At 39.2% G+C, this 23,671-nt stretch overlaps 2 protein-coding genes across 3 annotated transcripts; one reads left to right on the top strand and one right to left on the bottom strand.

Moving 5' to 3' along the window:
- Positions 1-1,887: 1,887 nt before the first annotated feature.
- On the bottom strand, positions 1,888-9,614 carry DNAJB9 (DnaJ heat shock protein family (Hsp40) member B9). 2 transcript variants are annotated; one of them, XM_015822457.1, is made up of 3 exons: positions 9,525-9,614; positions 4,331-4,557; positions 1,888-2,927 (listed from the first exon to the last, which is right to left on the bottom strand). In XM_015822457.1, the coding sequence occupies exons 2-3, from the start codon at positions 4,545-4,547 to the stop codon at positions 2,497-2,499; spliced, it is 648 nt and encodes a 215-aa protein (XP_015677943.1). In that variant the 5' UTR covers positions 4,548-4,557; positions 9,525-9,614; the 3' UTR covers positions 1,888-2,496. The 2 variants fall into 2 exon arrangements, with proteins under 2 accessions (XP_015677943.1, XP_015677950.1); XM_015822464.1 differs by lacking the exon at positions 9,525-9,614 and adding an exon at positions 8,713-8,762.
- A 217-nt stretch (positions 9,615-9,831) lies between these two features.
- THAP5 (THAP domain containing 5) lies at positions 9,832-22,797 on the top strand. Its single transcript, XM_015822446.1, has 3 exons — positions 9,832-10,007; positions 19,449-19,638; positions 21,781-22,797. The coding sequence occupies exons 1-3, from the start codon at positions 9,850-9,852 to the stop codon at positions 22,789-22,791; spliced, it is 1,359 nt and encodes a 452-aa protein (XP_015677932.1). The 5' UTR covers positions 9,832-9,849; the 3' UTR covers positions 22,792-22,797.
- The last annotated feature ends 874 nt before the right edge of the window (positions 22,798-23,671 follow it).

Genomic DNA, 23,671 nt, shown 5'->3' with positions numbered 1-23,671 from the left:
TTGCAGAATCCATTTATTTATACTGAACTTTTCTAAAGATCTAGTAGTTTTTGTTGTACCAAATACTTGGAACATAATTACAGCGTCAATTCTCCTTCTGCAATTTTGTTTTGAAAAGATAGATCACTACAATTAGTTCCAAAGTCAACAACATGGCAGTACGAAACTTCATTAAAAATGTATCAGCTGCAATTAAAGTGCCTGCTCTGTCAGTGGCTGGACCTTCGATGTGAAACATTCTAATTTCCCATCACAAATAGAATGTCTATAATTCTATAATTAGCTGCAGAATCTTACTGAGTTCTTAAAACTGGATTAAGCAGTTGCAACACAAAAATGTTGAAACTCTACAGAATAAACCCCAAAATTTATTATGTTCGGCATCTCTTATTTTCTCCAATAAGAACATTATGAAAGGACTGACTTAAAATAGTGAAAGATAACCTTTTATATCCATGGTGCTTTACTACTTATAATAGCATACTCATCATTTACCAAGGTAGAGAAGGAAATTGGAGTCGTCCATTATTCTCAAGAGAAATGTTTTTACACATATAGCAGAACTAAAGCAAAAAATGATTTTTGAAGTCTTATATTTTTACGCATATTGCAGAAAACCCATCTACCAGCTAAGTATGAAGTACTAATCCATGAAGGCTTTTCCTAGCATCCACATTAATACCACAGAACAGTTTTCTTTCATGCTGATAAGACTCAATAAATGGTAACATGTACGTGGGAGGATCATTTTCTCAAGTCTTCAAAAAATTTAGTCTGTGACCAAGTAGTTTAATTTTTTTCTTTAGATTTCTTATTTTTACAATATGCAGTCATGCAGGAGGCTTGAAATTCAGAGCAGGTGCCATTGTTAATCAAGTGGCATGATATTTATTCATTTAGCATATAGCAATGTTACATTAACCAGGAGACTCCAAGGCTATTACAAAGTAGTTGTTTGGCTGCCAATTGCCAGTCCATTCTGTTCATGGTCACGAACTATCCAGAGTGCACCACAGGGGATAGACTAGCTCCACTCATAGGACTTGACAGCATTCTGCAGCGTCATCTGGGGCTTTTCTAGCACCAATGACACTTTGCATTTGGGCATCACATTCAGGCAGGCCCAGTACCAGTTGAATTCATACTGCCACTTGAAGTAGCGTTTGTTCCCACCAAAGTGATACCTATTTATCTACAGTACTTGCATGTATCATGCTTTCGAACTGTTATGTTGGCAGAAGCTGAGGCAAGTAATGGGCGCTCGCTCTGTCAGGTGGAGCTAGGACTTGAACCACCAGACTACAGACATTCTCCAGCATCATTAAGCCACTGAGCAACCACACCTCTCTAGTGCCATGATTAAAAGAGAGAACTCAACTGTCACTTGCTCAATATAATCACTTCAGCTAGACAGCAATATTGCGAAAGAATATAAAACATTATGATTTCAAACTTCTTCAAATGTGAAACATCTCATTTTAAGTTTAAAATAGCAACTTCAAATTTGAAATGAGCCGTTTCAACATTACAGGAACCATTTTTGATGGTGTTCTGGTTATTCCAAAAGGGTTCCAAACTAAAAGCCACCATTTTGGTCTCAATTTGTGTGAAGCCTGAAATATTTCCAGTAGTGTATGATAGAAACAATAGCAGAATACTTCTTGTGAAGTAAAAGGTTATTTTGAATTTGAAATATTTTGCACCATTATGTAGTACCGTCTCTAATCCAGCGTGGCATAGTTTCATTCTTCAGTATTATAGCATTTTGTGCAACCGAATACAGAAAATAAAACAGTAACTTACCTTATTTGCAAGGCACATTTACTACCAAAAATTCAACCCCCCACTCACCCCAATATCTGAAGAACTTTCAAACAATCTGAAAGATTAAAAGTGTTTCAGCAGGGTTTATATACACATTTTAAATACATGTTTGTGTACAAATCTGTACAATTCAAAGCTCTTTTATACCTGAAATGTCAGTTTTGTTAAATCAAATCATGCAATTCAAAATATACCATATTTCAATATATTACTGTATTTGTAAGTCATTACTGTTAATGTAACACAGAATTACATCGTAAATTCTGTGCTAATAAAGAACAGAATCACACAAACACTCAACAGTTAACACTTCTAGAAATAGAAGCCTGACAATATTATCTAGTATACTATTAAATCAACACTTTGCTGAGTGTAAAATATAAAGTGAACAGTGAGGTAATTCGGTTACCTTGCTTCTGTTATTACAATCTAACACTGTCATATGGAGATTTTCTCCACATGCACATTCTATGCAGCCGAAGGAATAAGTTAGTCATTCCATCTTGTTTTGTTGCACTTGTAATATTTATCAGTTTAGCTACAACATACTTTCAGCACTTAAAGTGATTAAACTACAAATTCATGGTTTGCAGAACCTCTGTGCTTCAGCAGCAAAGAATAGAGCCAAAAGGAAACTAAGGGCAGCATAGAGCAAAAGGAACTGCAAAGTAACTATTGTCCGGAACAATCTGTGAATGTGGTCACCATGTTTCCTCGGCGCTGTGTCACAGTTCTGCAGTGCTTACTAGAGCCATGGAATTTGTTTCCAGTCTGCATTGTTTGCCGCTGTGTGTTATCAAACCCATTAAATGAAAACATTTTTTCCATATCTTCAAACATGTCATCAAACAGTCCCCCTCCAAAATTAAATTCTGGAAAAGCATGTCTTTGTCTCCTCTCAGCCTCCTGTTGACTATGAAAATGATTTTCAAAGTCTTTCTTTGCATTAGACCTTTCACCAAAGAAATCAAAGTCTTTAAGGAAGCGATCAAAATCAAAGTTAAATGAGTGCTGAAAGGGGTTTCCATTCATTCGTCGTCCATCTGCATTTCCAAACTGATCGTATTCTCTACGTTTATTTTCATCAGACAAAACTTCATATGCTGTAAAAAAATAAAACAAGTTATTTTAAAATCATGTAAAGACATACATGACAGGTCTTTGCATACATAAGGGTGCCTTGATCAATTCAACTTTAAAAATTCTCAGGTAAAAGAGAGAGACATAAGAATTTTAAAGAATAGATCAACCTTTCTCAACACGGATTATGTGACAAATCGTGATTGAAAAAAAATATTTAATTTTCTTTGCTGCAGAATGCTAGCCCTTGCACTGATATGAATTCTTATGTGCTGCAACTTAGCTGCCAGCCTTCTGTGAACTATAGATATAATCTTCTTATGCAGGGGTTTTCTGAGACCTGAGGCTTTATTTCCAGGGTTCCTCCAGAGTAAAAAAGAATGAGAACGGGTGGACTGGATAGTTGCTATACTGTATGCTTATCAATATTAGAATGATCAAAGAGCCAGAATCAGATCAATTGGTCCATCTTTTCTGTAATTTCTATTGGCTAGCAGGGGAGTTCTCCATATTGCAGAAAATACTTTTTCCACACTACTTGCAGAATCAGAGAGTGACCCACTATCAATTGCTATGTCAGTTCCTATTTTTTACAATACAGACAGGTATCTCTTTTTTGTGGTCAAAGCAGTGGTTTGGATTTTTCCCCCCCATCAGCCTTCAAAAGTCATAGGAGACGCTGCAGTAATATAATTAGATAAGCTGGACCCCACAAAGACATATCATTTTATTCAAAGTTGTGAAAAATCATGTTGCAGACAAATTTTCTACATCCATATTTTTCTATTAAATAAAATGGAGTGGCTAAACTCTTCTTGTAACCTTAGTGGTTAAAATATTAGATTAGGAGTGAGGACAGCTAGGTTCAAATACAACTTTAGCTTACACAGTCATATTTGCCCAAACCAATCTACTTAACAGGACTGTTGCTATGTGGGAAAAATAAGCCATGTACTGCATTTGTGTCTAAGCAAACAATAAATAAAATAGTACTGGTACTAGTCTTGAGTTTTCAAAATGTTCAAAGCTTCTCTAAATTTTTATGTTTAACTCTCCCAGCTACCATTCTCATTTTATACACATATTTTTATTACAATGGTTTTTTTTATCTATGGCTATAACAATTTGTGAAAATAGTTCTAAAAAGAATATCCACAATAAAAACATATGCAAAGTATATTCCAAAGATAATTAGAGTGATAATGTTGGCATAAAGTACCTTTATTCCTAAAAGAGGAAATTAAGATTTTTGTTCATCTATTACTATCTTTGCATAGCAAAAGGATGCAGATCCTGCATAAGTAGCAACACTATCTAAATCAGGGAACTTCCTCAAATAAAATAGAATAAATATATCTAATCCTATTCTTCTACTCAATAGAAGACAATGTTACAATTAATTAATTTTTAGCAGAACTCAACTTACCTTCTGCAATTTCCCGGAATTTTGCTTCTGCTCCAGGACTTTTATTTTTGTCTGGATGATATTTCATTGCTAATTTATGAAATGCTTTTTTAATCTGGCGTTCAGATGCATTTTTGGGAACTCCTAGAATGTCATAATAACTCTCCGCAGCCAGTATTAATTCTGTTATCATTAAAACGCAAAGTGCAAATATGAAAATTGATTGTGTAGTAGCCATGGTAGGACTCCTAAGGGGAAAAAAATTAAAAATGATTTTTCTGTTTTCAAGTTAACTCCTTATCCAGCTATTTCTCTAACGTGTTGGAAGGAACTCATTCCTGATTCCTTATTTTTTACTTTTCTGCTAATATCTCAGACATTACAGAGTTCAAAGGACTGACATATCCATTTTCACAAATACGGGAAGGCTTTTTCATCATGATACTTTACTTCTCATAAGCTCAAATTAAAAAAAATCAGTCCTTTTCAAATGATTTTTAAAAATTGTAGTTTAATAATTAAAAATAATTATTTCCCAAAATTGCTATTAAAATAAATAAGTCAACTTTCACTTTGACAGGATTATGTTATTTATAGCCTAAACACATTGGAATAAATTTTAGCTCTCTTAATGTCTATAATAGTTTCTCAATAACTAAAGATTTCACATTTCCTATAATTTTTCCATTCCTACTGAAAATAATTATCTTCATGAAAGTATTTTCACATAAGAAGCAGAATCAAGGAAATATCATATGACTTCAGCATATTAACTTAGGACCGGTAACACTACCTTGATTATACATACAAAATCAGAGACAGAAAGAGCTGACAAAAGTCATTGCTAAACTTCTGGCTTTGTTGTAAGAAAAAATGCTGCTACTCCAATAGAAAACTGAGATAACGGCTTATACAATTATCTTTACCTCTCTATGATACTCCAGGAACATCTTTTTCCTTATATTCAATAACAGAATTAAACTTGTAAAAGTTTAAAAAGAGAATTCTAGAATTTTGCTTGTTTGTCATTTATTTCTAATCTACAAACTAGAGGTTCTCAAATACTGCTATATTGAGTTTAATTTTAAGAAAAAATACATTTTTCTCTCAGTATTGTTATTTTTTATTTTGCTTTCTCATCTAAATAGAGGAAATATCTTTTCCTTATCAAAGAAACATATTTTTGAAATGCCATAAACTAATCTGAGTTTATGGAATAGAGCAGAGTAATGATATAAATCACTGAGATAAAAACAGATGCTGTTTTTAACTGCTTTTTTGTTCTTTTGAATTGTCAACATGCAGATAATGCTTTGAGGTAAAAACTTGTTAATTACAACTTTAATCTGTACACAGGCACATATCTTCATTAATACCTTGCTTATTTATAATGCATGCAAATTACTACATATGCCTACACATGCCTGGGTTTTTTGTTGTTGTTGCCAGTAAGGAGACCTCAGTTGGCAAGACTGAAACAAACAAGTTGTCTCTTTATCAACCTTTCCCTCCTCCTTTCTACCAGGGCTCTCTCGAGAGGAAATATTGAATGCACAAACTAGAAAAGAACTCTAGTTATAATGTTCTACCATTTAATATGAATAGATGATGCCAACCTAATAGTAGACTGAACATCTTATTCATATAAAACATGAATTAACACTGATTTCTCAGAGTATCCGTGTGATTACATTAAACTGAATAAAAATGAAAGGCAGGCAACCTGTTTCAGTTAAATATAACATAAAATCTGCTTGGAATTTAGAAATATATATTTTGGAGAAGGCAAATAATTATGGTCATCATGTTCTTAAGAATGAGTGATAACAGTTCAGTTGTAGGTTGTCTTAATATTCCAATCAGGTTCAATCAAATGTTGAGGTTCCAATGGTTCTGAGTAATGATTATCATTAAACAAAAGATAGGGTTGGGCAATGAGAGATTATAACTTTTTTTTTGGTCATGTATACCCTACAGCAACTCAACCACACTGACATTATGTCTAAAGAAGGGATGCTATTTTCTGCTCTTTGAAATTTAAAAAAAAATGTGTGTCTTGAACTAACCAGACTTAAAGCACCCACTGCAGCCCTTTAAAAAACATGCAAACATACAAAGAAAACCCCCAAACTGTTATTTTTGATGATACAACTTTGAAGACATCCAGAAGCTGCATACTGTTTGTGTTCATCCACTCCTGAATTCCATGGTTGGAGCCTATCACAGCTCTGCCATAGTTCTAAGCAATTTTTAATCCTCTCAGACATTAAGTACTTCAACTAATATGAGGCTTGGTAAAGTATTCATCATTGTTCTATTTCCACTTAGTTGGACAGTTCCAGACATGTAGTATTTGACTCTTGCTACTTAAATTCAACATCCCTCACAAATTTTGTTTTTTTTTTCTCCCAGGGGTGTTAAGTCAAATTTGCTTTTATTCCATCAGATTTTAGTAAGTTTATTTAAGTCTTGCTTCTAACAAATTTTGTTTTATCCACATTTTAATACTGTATTAAGCATTTTGAGATTTTGCAATTATAATTGCTCTTAATGGTTTTCAAAAAAAGATGCTATAATTATATTATCAGATACAACAGTGTCATGTTGGCAGCAAATCAGTGAACAATTTTCAATAAAGTTAAGAGATGTTATAAAATTGTTTTCAGATACAAGGTCATGTTGGAAGCAAATCACAATGAAGAGAGCATTTTCAAAACAAGAATATTAAAGTTCTGATTTTAAAACTTTAACATTTACATAGTAAATCCCTGCATGTTTCTTATTTCAAAAGATCAAGCATTATAATTTTATAAACTTTATGGAGGAGCTTCTGTACTACTTCTATATAGCATCCTTCTATCAAAGGATTCATGGTGGCATATTTATTCATTTTTATTTGCAATTGAAGATAATGTGTCATTATTTGTTAGATATGAGGCTCTTAAAATGTTTTAAATGCAAGCTAAAGCTTTGTTACCAGGTCAAGAAAAAAGGATCACAAGGAAAGAGAAAAAACAAGCATATTCAAGAACTCAATTTCAAGTTAACCAATATAGAATAGTATATGTACACGTATGCAAATTGATATCTGCAGATAGAAGCCAGGGGAGGGTTGAATGATGCAAGCAGTGACATAAGCCCTACCTCTTTTTCACATCACAACACTGAATACATGCCCCAAAGGGGCAGGGCTTACAGTATAATGCTGTTGCACATCACACTGTAGCAATCTAGGCAAAATACACAGCATCAGTTCACTTCCACTAATGGAAGAGTAAAGTGATTCATCTGAAAACAGTTTAATCAGAGAAAGCATAATGGAGCTAGATAACTATGAGGATTGATAGAACAAGCAAGAATCAGAACATGGAGTACAATATTTTAAATATTATGAAAAATTCACAAGCATAAACTGAATCACTATTTTGACTGTCTTATCTATATAAACTCAAAACTATCAAGATCTCAAAAATTTTCACTGAACCAAATAAAGATCATACACCATCATGAAAAATGTGTTTCATACCCTACTTCAAACTTAAACAGTATTCTATAAAACAGAACAGAATAGAATAGAAGAAACAGAATATTAGAGCAAGTGAAGTTGCAGGAAAGCTTTCTCAGTCTTATTATAAATTATAACAGAAGCCCACTGGACAGTTTGGGGTAAGCATATCTATGAACTTCCAGAAATCCATATATAATATGGAGCTGGCAGACAAATGAGTATATAGGTGTTATCCCTCCAGTCTTCCTAAGTCATAAAAGCTCTTAAGAGCAGAAACTTCCAAATGACAATATATACCTCACCACCTAAAAGATTAAAATACATGCAGCATGTTATATAAAAGCTGAAGACATTCCAGATTCCAAATCCCTGATCTCATTTTTTTTTACCACTGGCTCAATCTCTTCAATGAGGTTTAAACAGATTGCTAATTCATTACATTTATTTGAGGTGATGCATGACATTACCTGTGAGCTTTTAAAGTAATATTTTAAAATAAAGCATTTCCCCCTTACCTTTAACTAGCTGTTAACCAGTCAACTATCATTTGTCCCCGTAGACGTAATATGTGGGAAAGCTTGGCTTGAGCAAAGACCAAAACGCTATTTCTTCCTCCCCCCAAAAAAGAAAAGAAACCGAAACCAGCATGAAACACAAGACATTTTCTGCCAGAGAGAAAGCTAGCTTCGATAGCCTCGCTTGGAGTTTCAGCCTAGATCTCTTGGTAACACCATTTTTCCTTTAACCTTCGTGCCCCGCCCCAATTTAATATTGGGGTTTGGGGACTGATGGCTGGAGTGTAGGACTAGTAACATAGGCAGCGGGCTCTGAGCATATACAGAGTTCCTTTTCCTCACCCACCCCCCCAAGCACTAAAGGCGTCTCCCCTCCTCACGTTATTTATAAGAGAGAAAAGCGTGTGAAGACAAAAGGACACATCAAGAAGAGAGACTGTGACGTGAAGGCTGCTGAGAATCAAGATCACGTGAAGTGTTAATACCACTTTACAATGCCTTGGTAAGGCCACACTTGGAATACTGCATCCAGTTTTGGTCACCACGATGTAAAAAAGACGTTGAGACTCTAGAAAGAGTACAGAGAAGAGCAACAAAGATGATTAGGGGACTGGAGGCTAAAGCATATAAGGAAAGGCTGCTGGAATTGGGTATGTCTAGTTTAACGAAGAGAAGGACGAGGGGGGACATGATAGCAGTGTTCCACTATCTCAGGGGCTGCCACAAAGAAGAGGGAGTCAAGCTATTCTCCAAGGCGCCTGAAGGCAGGGCAAGGAGCAATGGGTGGAAACTAACCAAAGAGAGAAGCAACCTAGAACTAAGGAGAAACTTACTGACAGTTAGAACAATTAACCAATGGAACAACTGGTCTCCAGAAGCGGTGAATGCTCCAACACTGGAAGTTTGTAAGAAGAGACTGGACAGCCATTTGTCCGAAATGGTATAGGGTTTCCTGCCTGAGCAGGGGGTTGGACTAGATGACCTCCAAGGTCCCTTCCAACTTTACTATTATTATTATTATTATTAAGAGCAAACTCGGGTTCAAATCCCCATTTAGCAAACCGCTGTTTGGCTTGCTGTGCGGGGGGGGGGCGAAAGATGAAGGCGCCAAAACCCCACCGTGTCCCCGACCCGGACAGAAAACCCCAGCAGGCTGCCCTCCCCCGACTGCCCCGTCATCCCTTCAACTCACCGGCCGTTTCCGTCCCGCAGTCCTGAGCCGATCCGTCTTCTCCGCTTCGCGCTCGGCTGCCTTATAACCTCGGCGCGCCAAGCCAGAACGGCGGTCCTACACGAAGCGCTTCCCGATTGGCCGCCGTGGTGCACGTGGCCTGCCCGCTTTGGTGCACGTGGAAGGCTGTTGTGGCCTCGCGCAAGTGACGGGTTGAACGCCGCCAAACGCTCGCCCTTTCCGGCTGGAAAAAGAAAGGGGGGAAAACATGGAAGGAGGAGGAAGAGGAGAAGGAGGGCCGTAAAATCCCGGAAGCGGAAGTGAACGAGAGCGGCTCTACGGGCGGATGAGCAATCACAGGAGGCACCGTCAGTGGGGACCGTCTGGGACGGGGATTGCTGGCCGCCGCGGAGTCTTTGCCATGCCTCGGTACTGTGCAGCCACTTGTTGCAGGAACCGAGCGGGACAGAGCGCCCGAGACCAGAGAAAGCTCAGCTTTTACCCGTGAGTGCCGCGGCCAGGGTGGCTGGAGGGAATCTCTCACATCCCCGACATAAATACTCTCGTGTTGGCGTGGAAATAGGTTCCACCAATAAGGTGGAGGGACATTTTTCATGGTGTTCCCTTGGAAGGAAAGCTTACTAATTTAAGGAATGTGCGTGGCATCGTAGCATGTGTTGGAAGGGGACACTCAGCAGGGCAATGTGGGCTACTTCATAAAAATTTACCATAAGCAGATTCCTTTAATCATATCAAATAGTTACACTCAACATCTACTCAGAACGCCAGTAAGGCTATATATATATATATTTTAAAAAATCCTATCCCAATCTGATGGCTTCCAACTGCCTTATAAATTCTTTAACTCCCAGGCATACACATTCAGAATATATACTGAGTTAGCAAACATCTGTTCTTTGGGATATGGAGCAACAATATTCAATTAAGGCATCAGTTCATTGAAGGAGGGCAGAACATCTCTAATTCATCTTGTTTCTGATGCAAAATCCTTACAGATTTCCACCTCTGATATTTAGTTTGGGAGCTTAATTTCTGCCATCAAATTGGTATCCACTGATTAGTGACCATGTAAATTTTCTCCAGGAGAATCTGTCCCCAACCTGCCCTTCAGGTTTTCCAATAGTTTCTCCATTAGCTCTGAGTCCCTCCACCTTGCTGCTGGTCGTCTTCCTCTTCTTTTTCTTTCCATCTTTTCCAAAGTTGGAGCCTTCTCCAAAGAGCTCCATATTCATGTAATGTATCCAAATTCATCTGTGCCTTGCATGTGAATTCTGGGATCATCAATTTGTTTGTTTTCTTAGCTATCCATGATAGTCTCAGCAGTCTTATATCTAGCACCAATATCAAAAGATGTCATTACTCTTTCTAGCTTCTTCAATGACTAACCTTCTTTTCACAGGGAGAACCATTCCCTTTACATTTATTTGTAGGTATAGATATGGCGTATGAATATATTTTCCAAGGCCGTCATTGCTGCTCTACAAAATGCTAGTGTCCAATTCCAGGCCATTTCAGTGCAACAGTGTGTTAGATATCAGTGTATACAGGTAGTCCTTGACTTACAGCCATAATTGAGCCCAACATTTCTGTTGCTAACTGAAACATTTGTTGTGAATTTTGCCTCATTTTACGATCTTTGTTGCCACAGTGATTAAGTGAATCACTGTGGTTAAGTTAGTATCACAATTGTTAAGTGAATTTGTCTTCCCCCATTGACTTTGCTTGTCAGAAGATCGCAAAAGGTGATCATGTGACCCTGAGACACCGCAACCGTCATAAATATAAGTCAGTTGCCAATCGTCTAAATTTTGATCATGTGACTATGGGGATGCTGCAACAGTCATAAGTGAAAAATGGTCATAAGTCACTTTTTCAGTGCTGTTGTAACTTTGAACGGTCACTAAATGAACTGTTGTAAGTCGAGGACTACTTGTAATTGATTCACTTCATCCTTCACTGTGCTGAGATTTCCCATGTTGATGCTTATTATATTCTTATATAACATGTTTCCATTATGATTTTGTTGCTGCAGCTTCATATTTTGTTTTCCTGCATGGCAGCATCCTCATATTATTTGTTTAACCAACTTTTCATTCTACTTCTTTGTCTCTTCCCTTTCTTTCACAAAATCTTTCAGTTTTCATAAAAAAAACATTTTTCAGTTGGACTAGTATTACTTAGACTTCCTCCCCTGTTTATTTATCCCTGCTATGCATCATTTGTTTGGTTTATTGCATCAGATAATTGTAAATGATGTAGTTGTGCAGCTCTCTTTTATTTGTTTCCCCATTGTCCAAGACCTATTTTGATAGATTTTATTACTGTTTGCCAGTGTCACAGATTGAGGATGAACAAAGAGGATCTCAGCCAAGCTGTGCTTGTGAAGAATTCCTACAAGCTTTCTAAAGGCATTGGAAGTGCCTGATAGCTACAGTCAGAGCTACAGTAACAGCTACAGTCAAAGAACCATAAGACGCATTATGGAATTTGACATATTTAATTGCCCTGTTCATGCTCTAGTTCAGGGCTTTTCAACCAGTGGTACGTGTATCACCAGTGGTACTTTAGCACCTGGCAGGTGGTACGTGCCCCCTAGCCAAGTGTAGCAGGGGAGGGAACAAGCTAAAGCGGCGCCACACAGGCCTGGAGGAGATCAGCTGGAGCTGCAGGGCTCGGCAGAAGCCCCAGGATCTGCATGCGTAGCTGCATGCTGGTTGGAGCTTCCGGTGCACCCGGAAGAGAAGAGGAGGAGGAAGGCAGAGAGAGGAGAAGTTATAAAAGGAGCAGGTTTTGGCGGGAGAGGGAGAGGGAAAAAAACACAAAGAAAGAGAAGAGGCTTTTGTTAGCGAAGCAGTGAAGAGAGAGCGAGTGAGAGGCTTTTATGAGCAAAGTGAGTGAATGAGAGAGCGAGATAAAAGCTTTTGCAAGCAAAGTGAGTGAATGAGAGAGCAAGAGAGAAGCTTTTGCGAGCAAAGTGTGAGTGAATGAGAGAGTGAATGAGAGCAAGAGAGAAGCTTTTGTGAGCAAAGGGTGGGGGGGTTGCGAGCAAAGGGTGACAGAAAAAGGGAAAAGTGGGGGGGGGTGAAGGGAAAAAGAAAAGAAAAGGCATTGACTTCTGACTTCCACTGTTGCAGTAGGAAGGAAGCATTAACACTGAACCTCAACTTTTTACTTTTCCATAATAGTATAAACTAGCCATTTCTATAACAACAAATGAGTCTAACCAGTAAAGCCCAAAATCCCCTCCCTTTTTTTTTAGTCATCAAGTTTTTGACACCTTGCTATGCACTGGTGGTACTCGAATATTGTCATGTCCTAAAAGTGGTACAATCTGTGAAAAGGTTGAAAAGCCCTGCTCTAGTTGTCTGCAAATGTTATCCTTTCTAGTGAAAAGCAAAAATGTTTTGAACTCTTTAAAAAACTAATGGTTTAAAATAGTATAATATATCCTTCTGTGTTCCAGTACATCCAGTATCAGTGTTAGGCTACATAGTAGGAAAACAGAGCTGTTATCTTACTTGAATTAGGAATGAATTAGGACAGGGGTGGCGAACCTATGGCATGCGTGCCAGAGGCGGCACTCAGAGCCCTCTCTGTGGGCACGCACACTATGCCCTGGAGATGGTAACCGTCTCTCTTCAACCAGCTGCCTGCTAACTCGCCGAGGTCCCACGTGGCCGGATGCATCCCAGCATGGCTGGTTTCCCTTTCTCCTGTCCCATCCCTCCTGGCCACGCATGCTCTCCTTTTCCCGGGAACGACTCACTGCATCACCTCCTCAGCTGTCGGCCGGCCGTCCAGCTCAGAGGCGGCTTCTCTGAACTGCTGGCAGCGGGCTGCAGAGCCCCAGAGAGTGCCGGTTGAGGGGCCGGCAGGCTGTGGCTGCTGACGGACACTGTCGGCCCCCATGCGCTCGCTGGCCTCTGTGTGTAGGAGCTGATGGTGTCAGGCAGCAGCCACCCTGACCCCTGACTCATCTTGGCCTGAGACAATGGCAACCCCGCCCTGCCTTGCCTTGCCTCACCCAATAGGACAAGCCTCCTGCCCACTGCCCCACCTGTCAGAGACTCCCTGGATCTCCCCCAACCCTGCCTGGCCCCCACAGGCATCCCTACCCACGAGCAATATCAAGGTGACCACACTCACCCAGTCTGCCATGACCACAGCCACGCCCACCCAGTGAGCCACGTCCACCTGGCACCCAGTGATAAATAAGTGGGTTTTGGGTTGCAGTTTGGGCACTCGGTCTCTAAAAGGTTCGCCATCACTGAATTAGGATGTGTTGAAGTAAGATGTTTTCAGATGCAGCTCACTGTTTGATGTTGCAGAATTTTCACATAAATGATTGGAAGGCTCATAAGTTTATTCATTGTGCGTAGAACAGAGAAAGAATCTGTTCTGTTTGGTAGAGCAAAGACAAGCTGAGAAAACATTCATCTAAGTATTCTTATTTGGAACAGCTTACAAGAACTATATTATCACAACACTAGAAATACTAAAAGGCCTGTTACTTGAACCAGAATCATCCATTGTTTTTGTGTGTGTGTGTGTGTGTGTGTGTGTTGGGGAGATACAAAAGCAACTTTGCAACCTCACAGAGTCCACTTATTTCATACATGTGTAGCGCTACCTCTTTAGAGGCCGCCAATGCCCAGGCCCTCCCAGCCACAACCCCCCTTGTCCAGCCTTGCGGTAATGTTCTTTAGAGATCGGTGAGATGTCTTGCAACCGGAACTCATGCAGCATTGATGGGTGGCAAGCTCTTCTTGTTGAAGCAGGACTTTCAGGCACGAACTTAACCGGTCACAATGGTTGATGCCCCGAAGATGTATATAACAGCTCAGGGCTGCTTTAGCAGCAGGAGTAACAAGCCCCTGAGCTGTCGTTCAGAGTCCGATGAAATGGGGGGGGGGATAGACCCCGGCTCCAGATGGCAATAGTAACAATGACGGCCAGTATGTTATGGCAATGGCTCATCCCCCAGGGCAACTCCCCCCACAATGTCCCAGTACCTATGCCAGCAGCGATGGCCACAGCCCAGATGCCTCCAAAGTCCACAACAACAGTTGGCAGCAACAGTTGGCACCACCAGTCTCTCTCCTCCTGGTGCTTCTTCTCTGGAATTCCTCCTCAGGTCTCAGGATTCAAAACCACCCCCCTCCCTTTACTCTTTATTATTAAAACCCGAGGCTAGAAACCCCAGCCAGCTCCCTTTCTCCACACTCCCGCTTGCCTCCGTTTCAGATATCCTCCCACGGAGGAAGCAATAAAACTTCACTCCCTAGCCTCTATTTAAAATACCCTTGATAGAAAAATAAAATAAGCTTCCAGACCTTCTCTTCTCAACTCCAACCCCCGGCCTTTTCCTTTCCTTTCCTTTTCTATCCTTCCTCCTTCCACTTACGCCAGCCACACCCAAAGCCAACTGCAGCTGTCCCAATCTTTTCCTTCCCAGTCAAGCTCCTGCAAGCACTCTCAGGCAGTCCCCGCTACACATGTATATATGACACGGGATGCCATTCAAAAGGAGTGGAGTTTAGGGTTAGGGTTAGCGTTTATGGTACAATGTTATTTCCATTTTGAAACAATAGTGGATCCTATAGATCAGAGGTCCCCAACCTTTTGGGCATCAGGGACCAGTTACGTGGAGAGAGATTTTTCCACGGACCTGAGGGGGTGTGGTTTTGTGTGCTGCCTGTATCCCGCATATGGGAATTTGCTTGTTTGTGCAGCCCGGTTGCTAGCATGCCACGGACCGGGGGTTGGGAACCCCTGCTATAGATGCCTCTACATTGAATACTTGCTTCCAAATCTATTTTTATTTGTTCTGCTTACAATAAGACTTCAAAATAAATTCCAGTATTACATTTCTTGTACAAGAGCCAATTTGTAAAAACGTTATCTTAACTCTGTATAATATGACAGATATGTCTACTTGTGTAACATGTTTAACAAGTAGTGGAGCAAGAGAGGATATAAAGAAGTGGTTGCAAGGGCTGCCAATCTGAAAGACTCCTTCCCACCACAATAATTAAGTGCAATAAGCAATCAATTGTTAGATAATATTAAATGTATTTCTTTATATCAGCGGATAGAAGCTTGTATGTTACTGTCATAGATTATATCATTTTGATTGTACATAAATCAAATAACTGTGTAACTAATAATGACCATAGATATATGTCTTTGTTTTGTTCAGTAAACAAACGAGATATATTAATTCATAGCTGTGCTATTGAAATTAATTCCTTGTGGAAAAAATGAGCTAGCTAAGACAGGTTAAAATTAAGGAGAATATTTGCAGCTCAGGGTTGAAATGAGGAGTCTTTGGTGCTCTCTGAGCTTGCTTGTTTTCTTGCAGACATTTCATTACCCTAACTGGGTAACATCAGTGTTAGTAAGGAGTGCTGTTTGCTGTCTGTTTATATTCTGGTGTCTTGCCTGTCTGGGTGGGTGGGTGGCGGTCTTAGGGATTCTTTGGTTAGGCTGTTTACTAATGGCTCTGTGGCAGTTTCTTGATTGGGGTATTGCTTACTTGATTGTTGGTCTGAAGGTGACCTTGGAGTTAATCTATGGTGATCTGAGTGCTCATTACTAGTGGAGAGGTGCTGGAGTCTTTTTCTCTTTTGGGCTGGTTGATTGTCTCTTTTGCATAATCTATAGATGTTGTTAATGTCTATGTGTCTACTGATGGCTGATTTGTCAGAGTGCCAGGCTTCTAGAAATTCCCAGGCATTTTTGGATTTGGCCTGGTCTAGGATTGTCACATTCTCCCAATTGAAACTATGGTTAAATCGTTCTATATGTTGTGAAATTAAAGAATTTTCATCATGCCTTTTGACTGCCAGTTGGTGTTCACGGATGCATTCTGCCGGTCTTCTGACTGTTTGTCCTACATAGTGATTGTTGCAGTTCTTACGTTGTATATTGTAGATGACTCCTGTTTTTTCTTCTGGGGTTGCTGGGTCTTTGGGTTTGCTTAGGATGTTTTGAAGGGCTTTAGTTGGCATATGTGCTACACTGATTCCATGTGGTTGTAGTAGTCTATTTGCCGTTTCTGAGATATTCTTGATGTATGGCAGTGTAATTCTGTTTAGGGTTTGTGTTGGTTGTGCTGTATTGGGTTGAGTGGTCAGGGACTTTTTGATGAAGCCATAGGTATCCATTTTGTTGGAATGTGTTGTATAGATGCTCCACTTCCTTTTTCTGCTGTTCTGGGTTGCCACAGCAAGTTTGGGCCTTGTTTTATACACACACACATATAGAGAGAGAGGGGGGGGGGCTGTACAAGAGATTTCATAAAGTATGTAAATGGAAAGGAAGCAACTGTTTCCAAGGTGTCAAAATAGGCACATCTTTTGCAAGGCTTGCATAGTTGCTTTGAAAATTATTCCCAGTGGGCAATGTCTGCACATGCATCTACAGACAATATTTCTTCTGGGCTTTCTAGCAAAAAAGAAGTGATCGAGGGTCACTTTTCAGACAAATGGCTTTTCAGAAATCCCAGCTAATTAAACTAATTTCACTTTTTCCTAAAAGCAAATAAAAACCAAACATTTATTTAATTTATTTAATTTAATCTGGGGTACTCATACTTTCAAAAGCCCAGTTTAACCAGGAAATTGCCTTTTAAATTTTGCATTATTCCCTCTTGTAAAATGGCTGAAAAATATCCCAATCTTTAGTATTAAATACTTATTACTTGTCTAAGCATTCAGTGGGTTCAGTTAGTAACTTTTAAGATGAGCCAAATAATCTCTCTCTCTCTCTCTCTCTCTCTCTCTCTCTCTCTCTCTCTCTCTCTCTCTGTGTGTGTGTTTGTGTGTGTGTGTGTGTGTGTTTGTGTGTGTGTGTGTGTGTGTGTGTGAGAGAGAGAGAGAGAGAGAGAATGATTTAAAATAGCAAGATCTGAGAAAATATAAATCAGCCTTGAAATTAAATACAGATGAATCACATTTATCTCATTGAAATATTAAAAGAAGTTCTGGACCATCTGTTAAAGTCTTTTTTCATATGTGTCCAAATGGATGAGTTTATACTTACTAGTTGAAAAAGTTTTCTAGGAAACTTAAACTACAATAAGCAAAGAACTGAAAACACAACATTGACATCCCAGTCACTAAATATGTTACAAATATTGATGAGGCCCAGTGGCATCTGACTTACTCCAATTTATGAGCAACCACATAAGATGCAACTCTGTCATATAGTGAAATTAAATAAGGAATCAAATTTTCTGACTTAACTCTCTGTGTGTGTGTGTGTGTGTATGTATATATGTATGTGTGTGTGTGTGTATATATATATATATATTACTAATATCGTTAAAAATACACAGAACTCAGGAGCCTGTGGTGAGGAGGTAGACAACAATAATGCACGCACAAGAAAGGGGGAGGGTGGAGGAAAGAGAGCAAGTAACGGAACAGCAACGTTGATTGATATCAAGGATACACTTAACACGCAGCCCAATCAACTAGGACCGATGACGAGATCCCGAAGCCGGGCGCAGATACTGACTAACTTTATAAAGGACCCTCCCATTGACTGGCGTTAAGCCCTGATGATGTTGGTAGTTAACCGACAAAAGCTTGAGTTTGGTGCACCCTGTCAGCCCAAATATGGGAGAAAGGAATCTTTTTTTTTATATTCTACATAGTTGAATCTTATATCTAAATTACAAAAAGAAAGGAAAAAGAACATCCTTCATATATACCCATAAGTTTAAACTTAAAANCCTCATTTTACTGATCTCAGAAGGATGGAAGGCTGAGTCAACTTTAGCTGGTGAGAATCGAAGTGCCAAATTGCTGGCAGCTGGCAGTCAGCAGAAGTAGCCTGCAGTATTGCATTCTAACCACTGTGCTACCAGGGTGATTCTTTCCTGGTATAGATTGGGATGACACCACAAAAGAGTAGGTTATCTCTATGAGCATCTGAGTGAAAATAATCCTTGAACTACCCAGATTGTACCTAAAGAACTTGAAGCTTTATAGATTTTGATTGATTCCCCGCAGGGCTGTGGAGTCGGTAGATAAATGTTCCGACTCCGACTCCTCAGTTTTTTGTACTTCCGACTCCGACTCCAGGTACCCAAAATTTCCTTCGACTCCGACTCCACAGCCAGGGCTGTGGAGTTGGTAGATAAATGTTCCGACTCCGACTCCGACTCCTCAATTTTTTGTACCTCCGACTCCGACTCCAGGTACCCAAAATTTCCTCCGACTCCTCGACTCCGACTCCGACTCCACAGCCCTGATTCCCCGCTATGAGTATATAGCCTAGAAAAAGATATAAAGGCTTGAGAGGCCACAATATTTTTTTAGTTAGAATGGCTGTCCTATGAATTTCAGAGCAGAATGCTCTTGCATCTTGAATACATAAGTTTGTTTTCTCTAATCTTCGGTAAATTGGAATGAATCAGATTTGATACCTTTTGAGTTCTAGTTCTAGTAATAATCTCAGTGTATATAAGATTGAAATTTTAAGTGATTCTTTTGTTCGTCAAGGCATAGCTATTATAGGAATCGTTCTCAGTTGGTACTGGCAGTGAAGCAGCTGTGTGTGCTCATACAGACAATGGGGAAAGTCTTCTAACCAAGCTCATGAAGCCTTCCAGAGGACATGGCTGTTTTAAGGGCTGCTTTGTTTTGAACCTCATGCTTGCCATGTACTCTTTCCCAGGTCTTTACTGCTAAGTATGACATGCTTTTTAAGAGCCTCAATGCAAGTAGCACTTAACTGAAGCATTCTCTCTCTCTCTCTCTCTCTCTCTCTCTCTCTCTCTCTCTCTCTCTCTCTCTCTCTCTCTCTCTCTCTCTCTCTCTCTCTCTCTCTCTCTCTCTCTCTCCTCTCTCTCTCTCTCTCTCTCTCTCTCTCCTCTCTCTCTCTCTCTCTCTCTCTCTTGCATATTCTTTGAAATAGATTTCCTCTCCATGATAAAGAAAGATTAGAGAAATGGTTACGGAATATGAAACGCGACACTTGGACTCCTAGTAAGCATCAGGTCCTTTGCAGTGACCATTTTACACCAGATTCTCTCGATGTGCGATGGGGTATTCGATATTTGAAGACAACTGCAGTGCCAACTATTTTTTCATCCTCTGAAAACCAGGTAACAGTGTTAACCTCTGTGTGAAAAATAAGAAAAAGGATGAGAAAATGCAATTAGTTTGAGTTGAAAGTAAAATGAACAGTGCTGAAAACAAAAACAAAAATCAGAACATACTTGTCTCAGTGGCAGTGAGAACATGTCTTCTATTTTAATATTGTCCAAATTCTTAATTCATTTATACTTTTTCTGTTTACTATTGAGAAGAAGGGTTTATGGTATGCCAAGATGATTGTTTGAAGCCTCTGCAGTCTACTCATGCAATTAAATTGAGATTTGTACTGGTCAACCGTGGGTTAAAAAAAAACACCCTCCACTGTAAATTTATGGAACATAAACCAAAATATGCTTCATTTCCTTTTGGCAAACAAATTGTATAGTATATTGTACAAAAACCCACAGTTTTTTTTCTACTAGTTGATCTGAATAGGAAAAAAAATCAATTAAAAACACCTGGCCTGGTTTAAAATTTTGCTATTTTTATATTCAAGAGTTAATTTAAACATTGCTTCTTTAGAATATATCTAAACATTAAGACATGACTACTAAAAATAGCATATAGTTCACTGAAATGAAAGCTATTTATGTGTTAATCTTAGCACAGCAGAAGAGATGGCTAAATAAATGGGCCTTTGTGCATTGGCATCTGGAAAAAATAATTACAATTTCAAACATGACTGATATAACGTATGATGTGCTGAGTTGCTCACTTGATACTTCATTTCCTATGGTGGAGGAACAAATTATGCACATTCCGAAAAGTATCTGATTGGTCTAGGTCAGGGGTAGGCAACCTTGGCTCTTTTATGACTTGTGGACGTCAACTCCCTGGCTCAGGAATTCTGGGAGTTGAAGTCCACGAGTCATAAAAAGAGCCAAGGTTGCCTATCCCTGGTCTAGGTGCAACAGCCCAGGTCTGTGATGCTTCAAAGAAAGTTTTAGTCCAAATTTCCTTGAAGCAAAGCACCTCTTTAACATTCTTAATACTTTTTGCTATCCAGATCTATTTTGCAGGATGCTCAATGATATGAAAAACATGCAGTAGAACTGGGAGATTTTATTGTGAATAGGAAAAAAAAATCATTTTGGAAACTTTTCTCTCATTCTGTAGCCACCACTTAGAAAAGACACATGTTAACATAACTGATAGTGATTATTGCATTACTGCCTTTCTCCCATGAATATTTGTGTAGGAAAGAGCAACCATGCTGGTTGTGACCTCTCTATCGTGATAGTATGAGTTAACTGAAAAATCTGTTTCCCAAGCTAGAGCTGCAATTCCACAACCACTTACCGGGATATAAGGTCTGTTTTTTTTTAAGGAGTTGCTCAGGTTTGCTTAGAGATCAGATAGCACTGAAATATCCTCATCACCCAGAGTCTGCCTATCATAGAAAGCATATCTAGGCAAAATGTCCTGCTCTTTGAGAAACTTCTTTACTTGGTAGCCACATTCCAGGAAAGGGGTCATTATCATGAAGCAGCAATTTGATCTGCTGTATCAGGAGTGGCCCTCAATCTTTGTGTATTGTAACAGTTGTTAATGCTAAAGTGAGCTTACAAAAATGTTAAAGCTATGTGAATCCAGGCTACATTTGAGCTAATCTCTTTTGCATTTGTTTTTTTTTTTATTGTAATATGCATTAATAAAATAATTCAAGATTGGTATCCAATTTCTTTAGTAAACCAATGGCAGAGAAAAGGCTGTTTATTGGCATTATTTGCACTCTTTTTTTAAAGACCAAAATTAAAAGAGCAAATACAGGCAGTCCTCAACTTACAACTGTTCGTTTAGTGACTGTTTACGATCGTTGCAGCGTCCCCATGGTCACATGATCAAAATCCAGATGCTTGGCAGGTGACTCGTATTTATGAGAGTTGCAGTATCTTGGTGTCCTGTGATTCCCCTCTTGTGACCTGTCTCCCTTAGCAGCAGAAAGTTTGGTTGTAAGTTGAGGACTACCTGTATAGGGCTGAAACCCTGTGTTCTTTTGTTAGGGAATAAGGGCACTGATCATGGTAGGACTTGCTTTTCAATGAATAGGCCCAGCATTACACCATAAAGGACCATAAGAGAAGGAATCATTGTGTGGTATTTCATAATCAGTAACAACTGAATCAAGAGGAATGTTTTTTCTTCTTAAGGAAAAAGGAAAATCCCAGAAGAAAATGCAAGAGGAAAGAATAGACGGTATCAGAGAAATGAGCACATACATCACGACATCATCTCTTAAACCTTGTTCACCAAAGGGAACTAGCTTATCCGAAGGAGGCCTATATCGAAAAACTCCTGGAACAAATTCAGACAGCTCAGCAAGAACAGAGGGACTATCACAGAATATTGTGAAAGATGGCACTGCATATTCAGGTAACTGTGTTAAACAGAATAAGCAGCAAGCAAACCAAACAATAGCAACATCTGATATGGAAAACTCAGGAGCCACCAGTTCCAATTTTCCAGGAAATAATAGGGCCATCAAAAACATTTTTAGTGCTGCTGCTGCTACAGATTTGCAAGTTTCAGTTCATGACCTCCGGTCATGTTTTGAGCATGGCTCAGGTTCTAAAGCCACAGTTTTGCCAGACACACATCTGGAACATGGAGATTCATATCTGGAATTCAGTAAGGTCCCCGTACCCGTGAACGAACTTACATCTGATCAATTTGATCCCCGCATTGCAAATTGTTCGGTGGAAGTACGAACGGATGAAAGTTCTGTGTTGCTCCAGTCTGTGTCACAAGCTTTGGAACAGCTCAGTGGAAATAAGGAGTCTGTCATCACCATTATCGTTCCTTCAGAGGACTCAAGAATCCCCTTGCTTTTAGAGGGCTCCTTTATATCAGCAGAAGAGGTACTAACCCACCTGGAAGCAGAAAACTCTGTTGTACTTGACAGCTGCAGCAGCCTTGAAGTGCTACAAACTGAGCATTCATACTGTAGGCAAGACACAGACAGGGAACAACTCTGGCAAAAAATTACGAAGCTGCACTCAAAAATAGCCCTTTTAGAAGTCCAGGAGAGAAAAACCCTAACCAAGCTTAAAGCTCTAGAAACACTTATTACAAAACTGAAGGAAGAAAATCTCCTTTCAGAGGAGAAACTTAAGATGGTAGAAAACTGTTTTACAACATTTGAAGTTACAATGATACAATAAAAGCTTTAAAATAATGGATTGCAACTTGTTCTGCAAATTATTCTCTGGGGTGGGGTTGGGTTTTTTGGGGTTGTTTGCAAGAGAAGGCGATGTGTGTTTATTTATTTATTTATTTATAAGTAGAAATGGAATAAAAACAGGTCTATCACTTTCCTCCCTCTTCTCTGCTCTCAGTATCTTCCCAATTTTTTTTATGGAAGATTGGAAAGAGAGATATCTTGTGGAACTACATGGGAGCTGGCATTGGGGGATATAGGAGGGAAGAGGAAACTAGTAGTACGTACACTATACATACTGCTTATTTGCCAAAAACCTCCATTGAGTCTCAATCACTTCAGAAAATAGAAGGAACCCATTCTAGAATCATAAGGTCCATCAGGCCAAAGCTATAACAAAATCATCCTGGTATATTACAACAGTACAACAGCCTGCCTGCTTGAGAGGGCAAAAAAACCCCACAAACCAATTTTAAAACATGTTTATTCTAAGGTAGAGAGGCAGTTTAGTGTAATGGTTAAGGCATCAGGCTAGAAACTGGGAAACGGTTCTAGATCCACCTTGGGCATGAAGCCAACTGGATGATCTGGGACCAGTCACTTTTTCATAGCCATAGAAACAAGGCATTGGCAAACCAGTTCTGAAAAATCTTGCCAAGAAAACCAGGAATTTATCTCTGAGAATTAGACAGAATTGAACAGAAGAAGAAAAAAATTCTAAGATAAGCCCAAACTATTCTCAAGTAAGTTTATATGGGAATGCAGCATTGAAGTCTATAACTGCAAGTAAATAAAATGTATTAATGAAAGCTTATTCCCACAAGGACCCATACAACTGCAGTGCTTTCACTTTGAGCCATTGCCTTCAAGGTCTACTTCATTTG

The sequence above is a fragment of the Protobothrops mucrosquamatus genome, unplaced genomic scaffold (assembly GCF_001527695.2).
Source record: "Protobothrops mucrosquamatus isolate PMUCROS unplaced genomic scaffold, P.Mucros_1.0 scaffold_174, whole genome shotgun sequence".
NCBI lineage: Eukaryota > Metazoa > Chordata > Lepidosauria > Squamata > Viperidae > Protobothrops > Protobothrops mucrosquamatus.
This window is presented reverse-complemented; position numbering and strand designations above follow the sequence as displayed.

What these genes read in the sequence shown, in the direction of transcription:
- DNAJB9 (XM_015822457.1), bottom strand. Translation starts at nt 4,547, where the DNA reads ATGGCTACTACACAATCAATTTTCATATTTGCACTTTGCGTTTTAATG. An exon ending in ATTCCGGGAAATTGCAGAAG is followed by an intron (nt 2,928 to 4,330) that starts GTAAGTTGAGTT and finishes ATTTTTTTACAG; the next exon opens with CATATGAAGTTTTGTCTGAT.
- THAP5 (XM_015822446.1), top strand. Translation starts at nt 9,850, where the DNA reads ATGAGCAATCACAGGAGGCACCGTCAGTGGGGACCGTCTGGGACGGGG. An exon ending in AGAAAGCTCAGCTTTTACCC is followed by an intron (nt 10,008 to 19,448) that starts GTGAGTGCCGCG and finishes TCTTTGAAATAG; the next exon opens with ATTTCCTCTCCATGATAAAG. An exon ending in TTTCATCCTCTGAAAACCAG is followed by an intron (nt 19,639 to 21,780) that starts GTAACAGTGTTA and finishes TTTCTTCTTAAG; the next exon opens with GAAAAAGGAAAATCCCAGAA.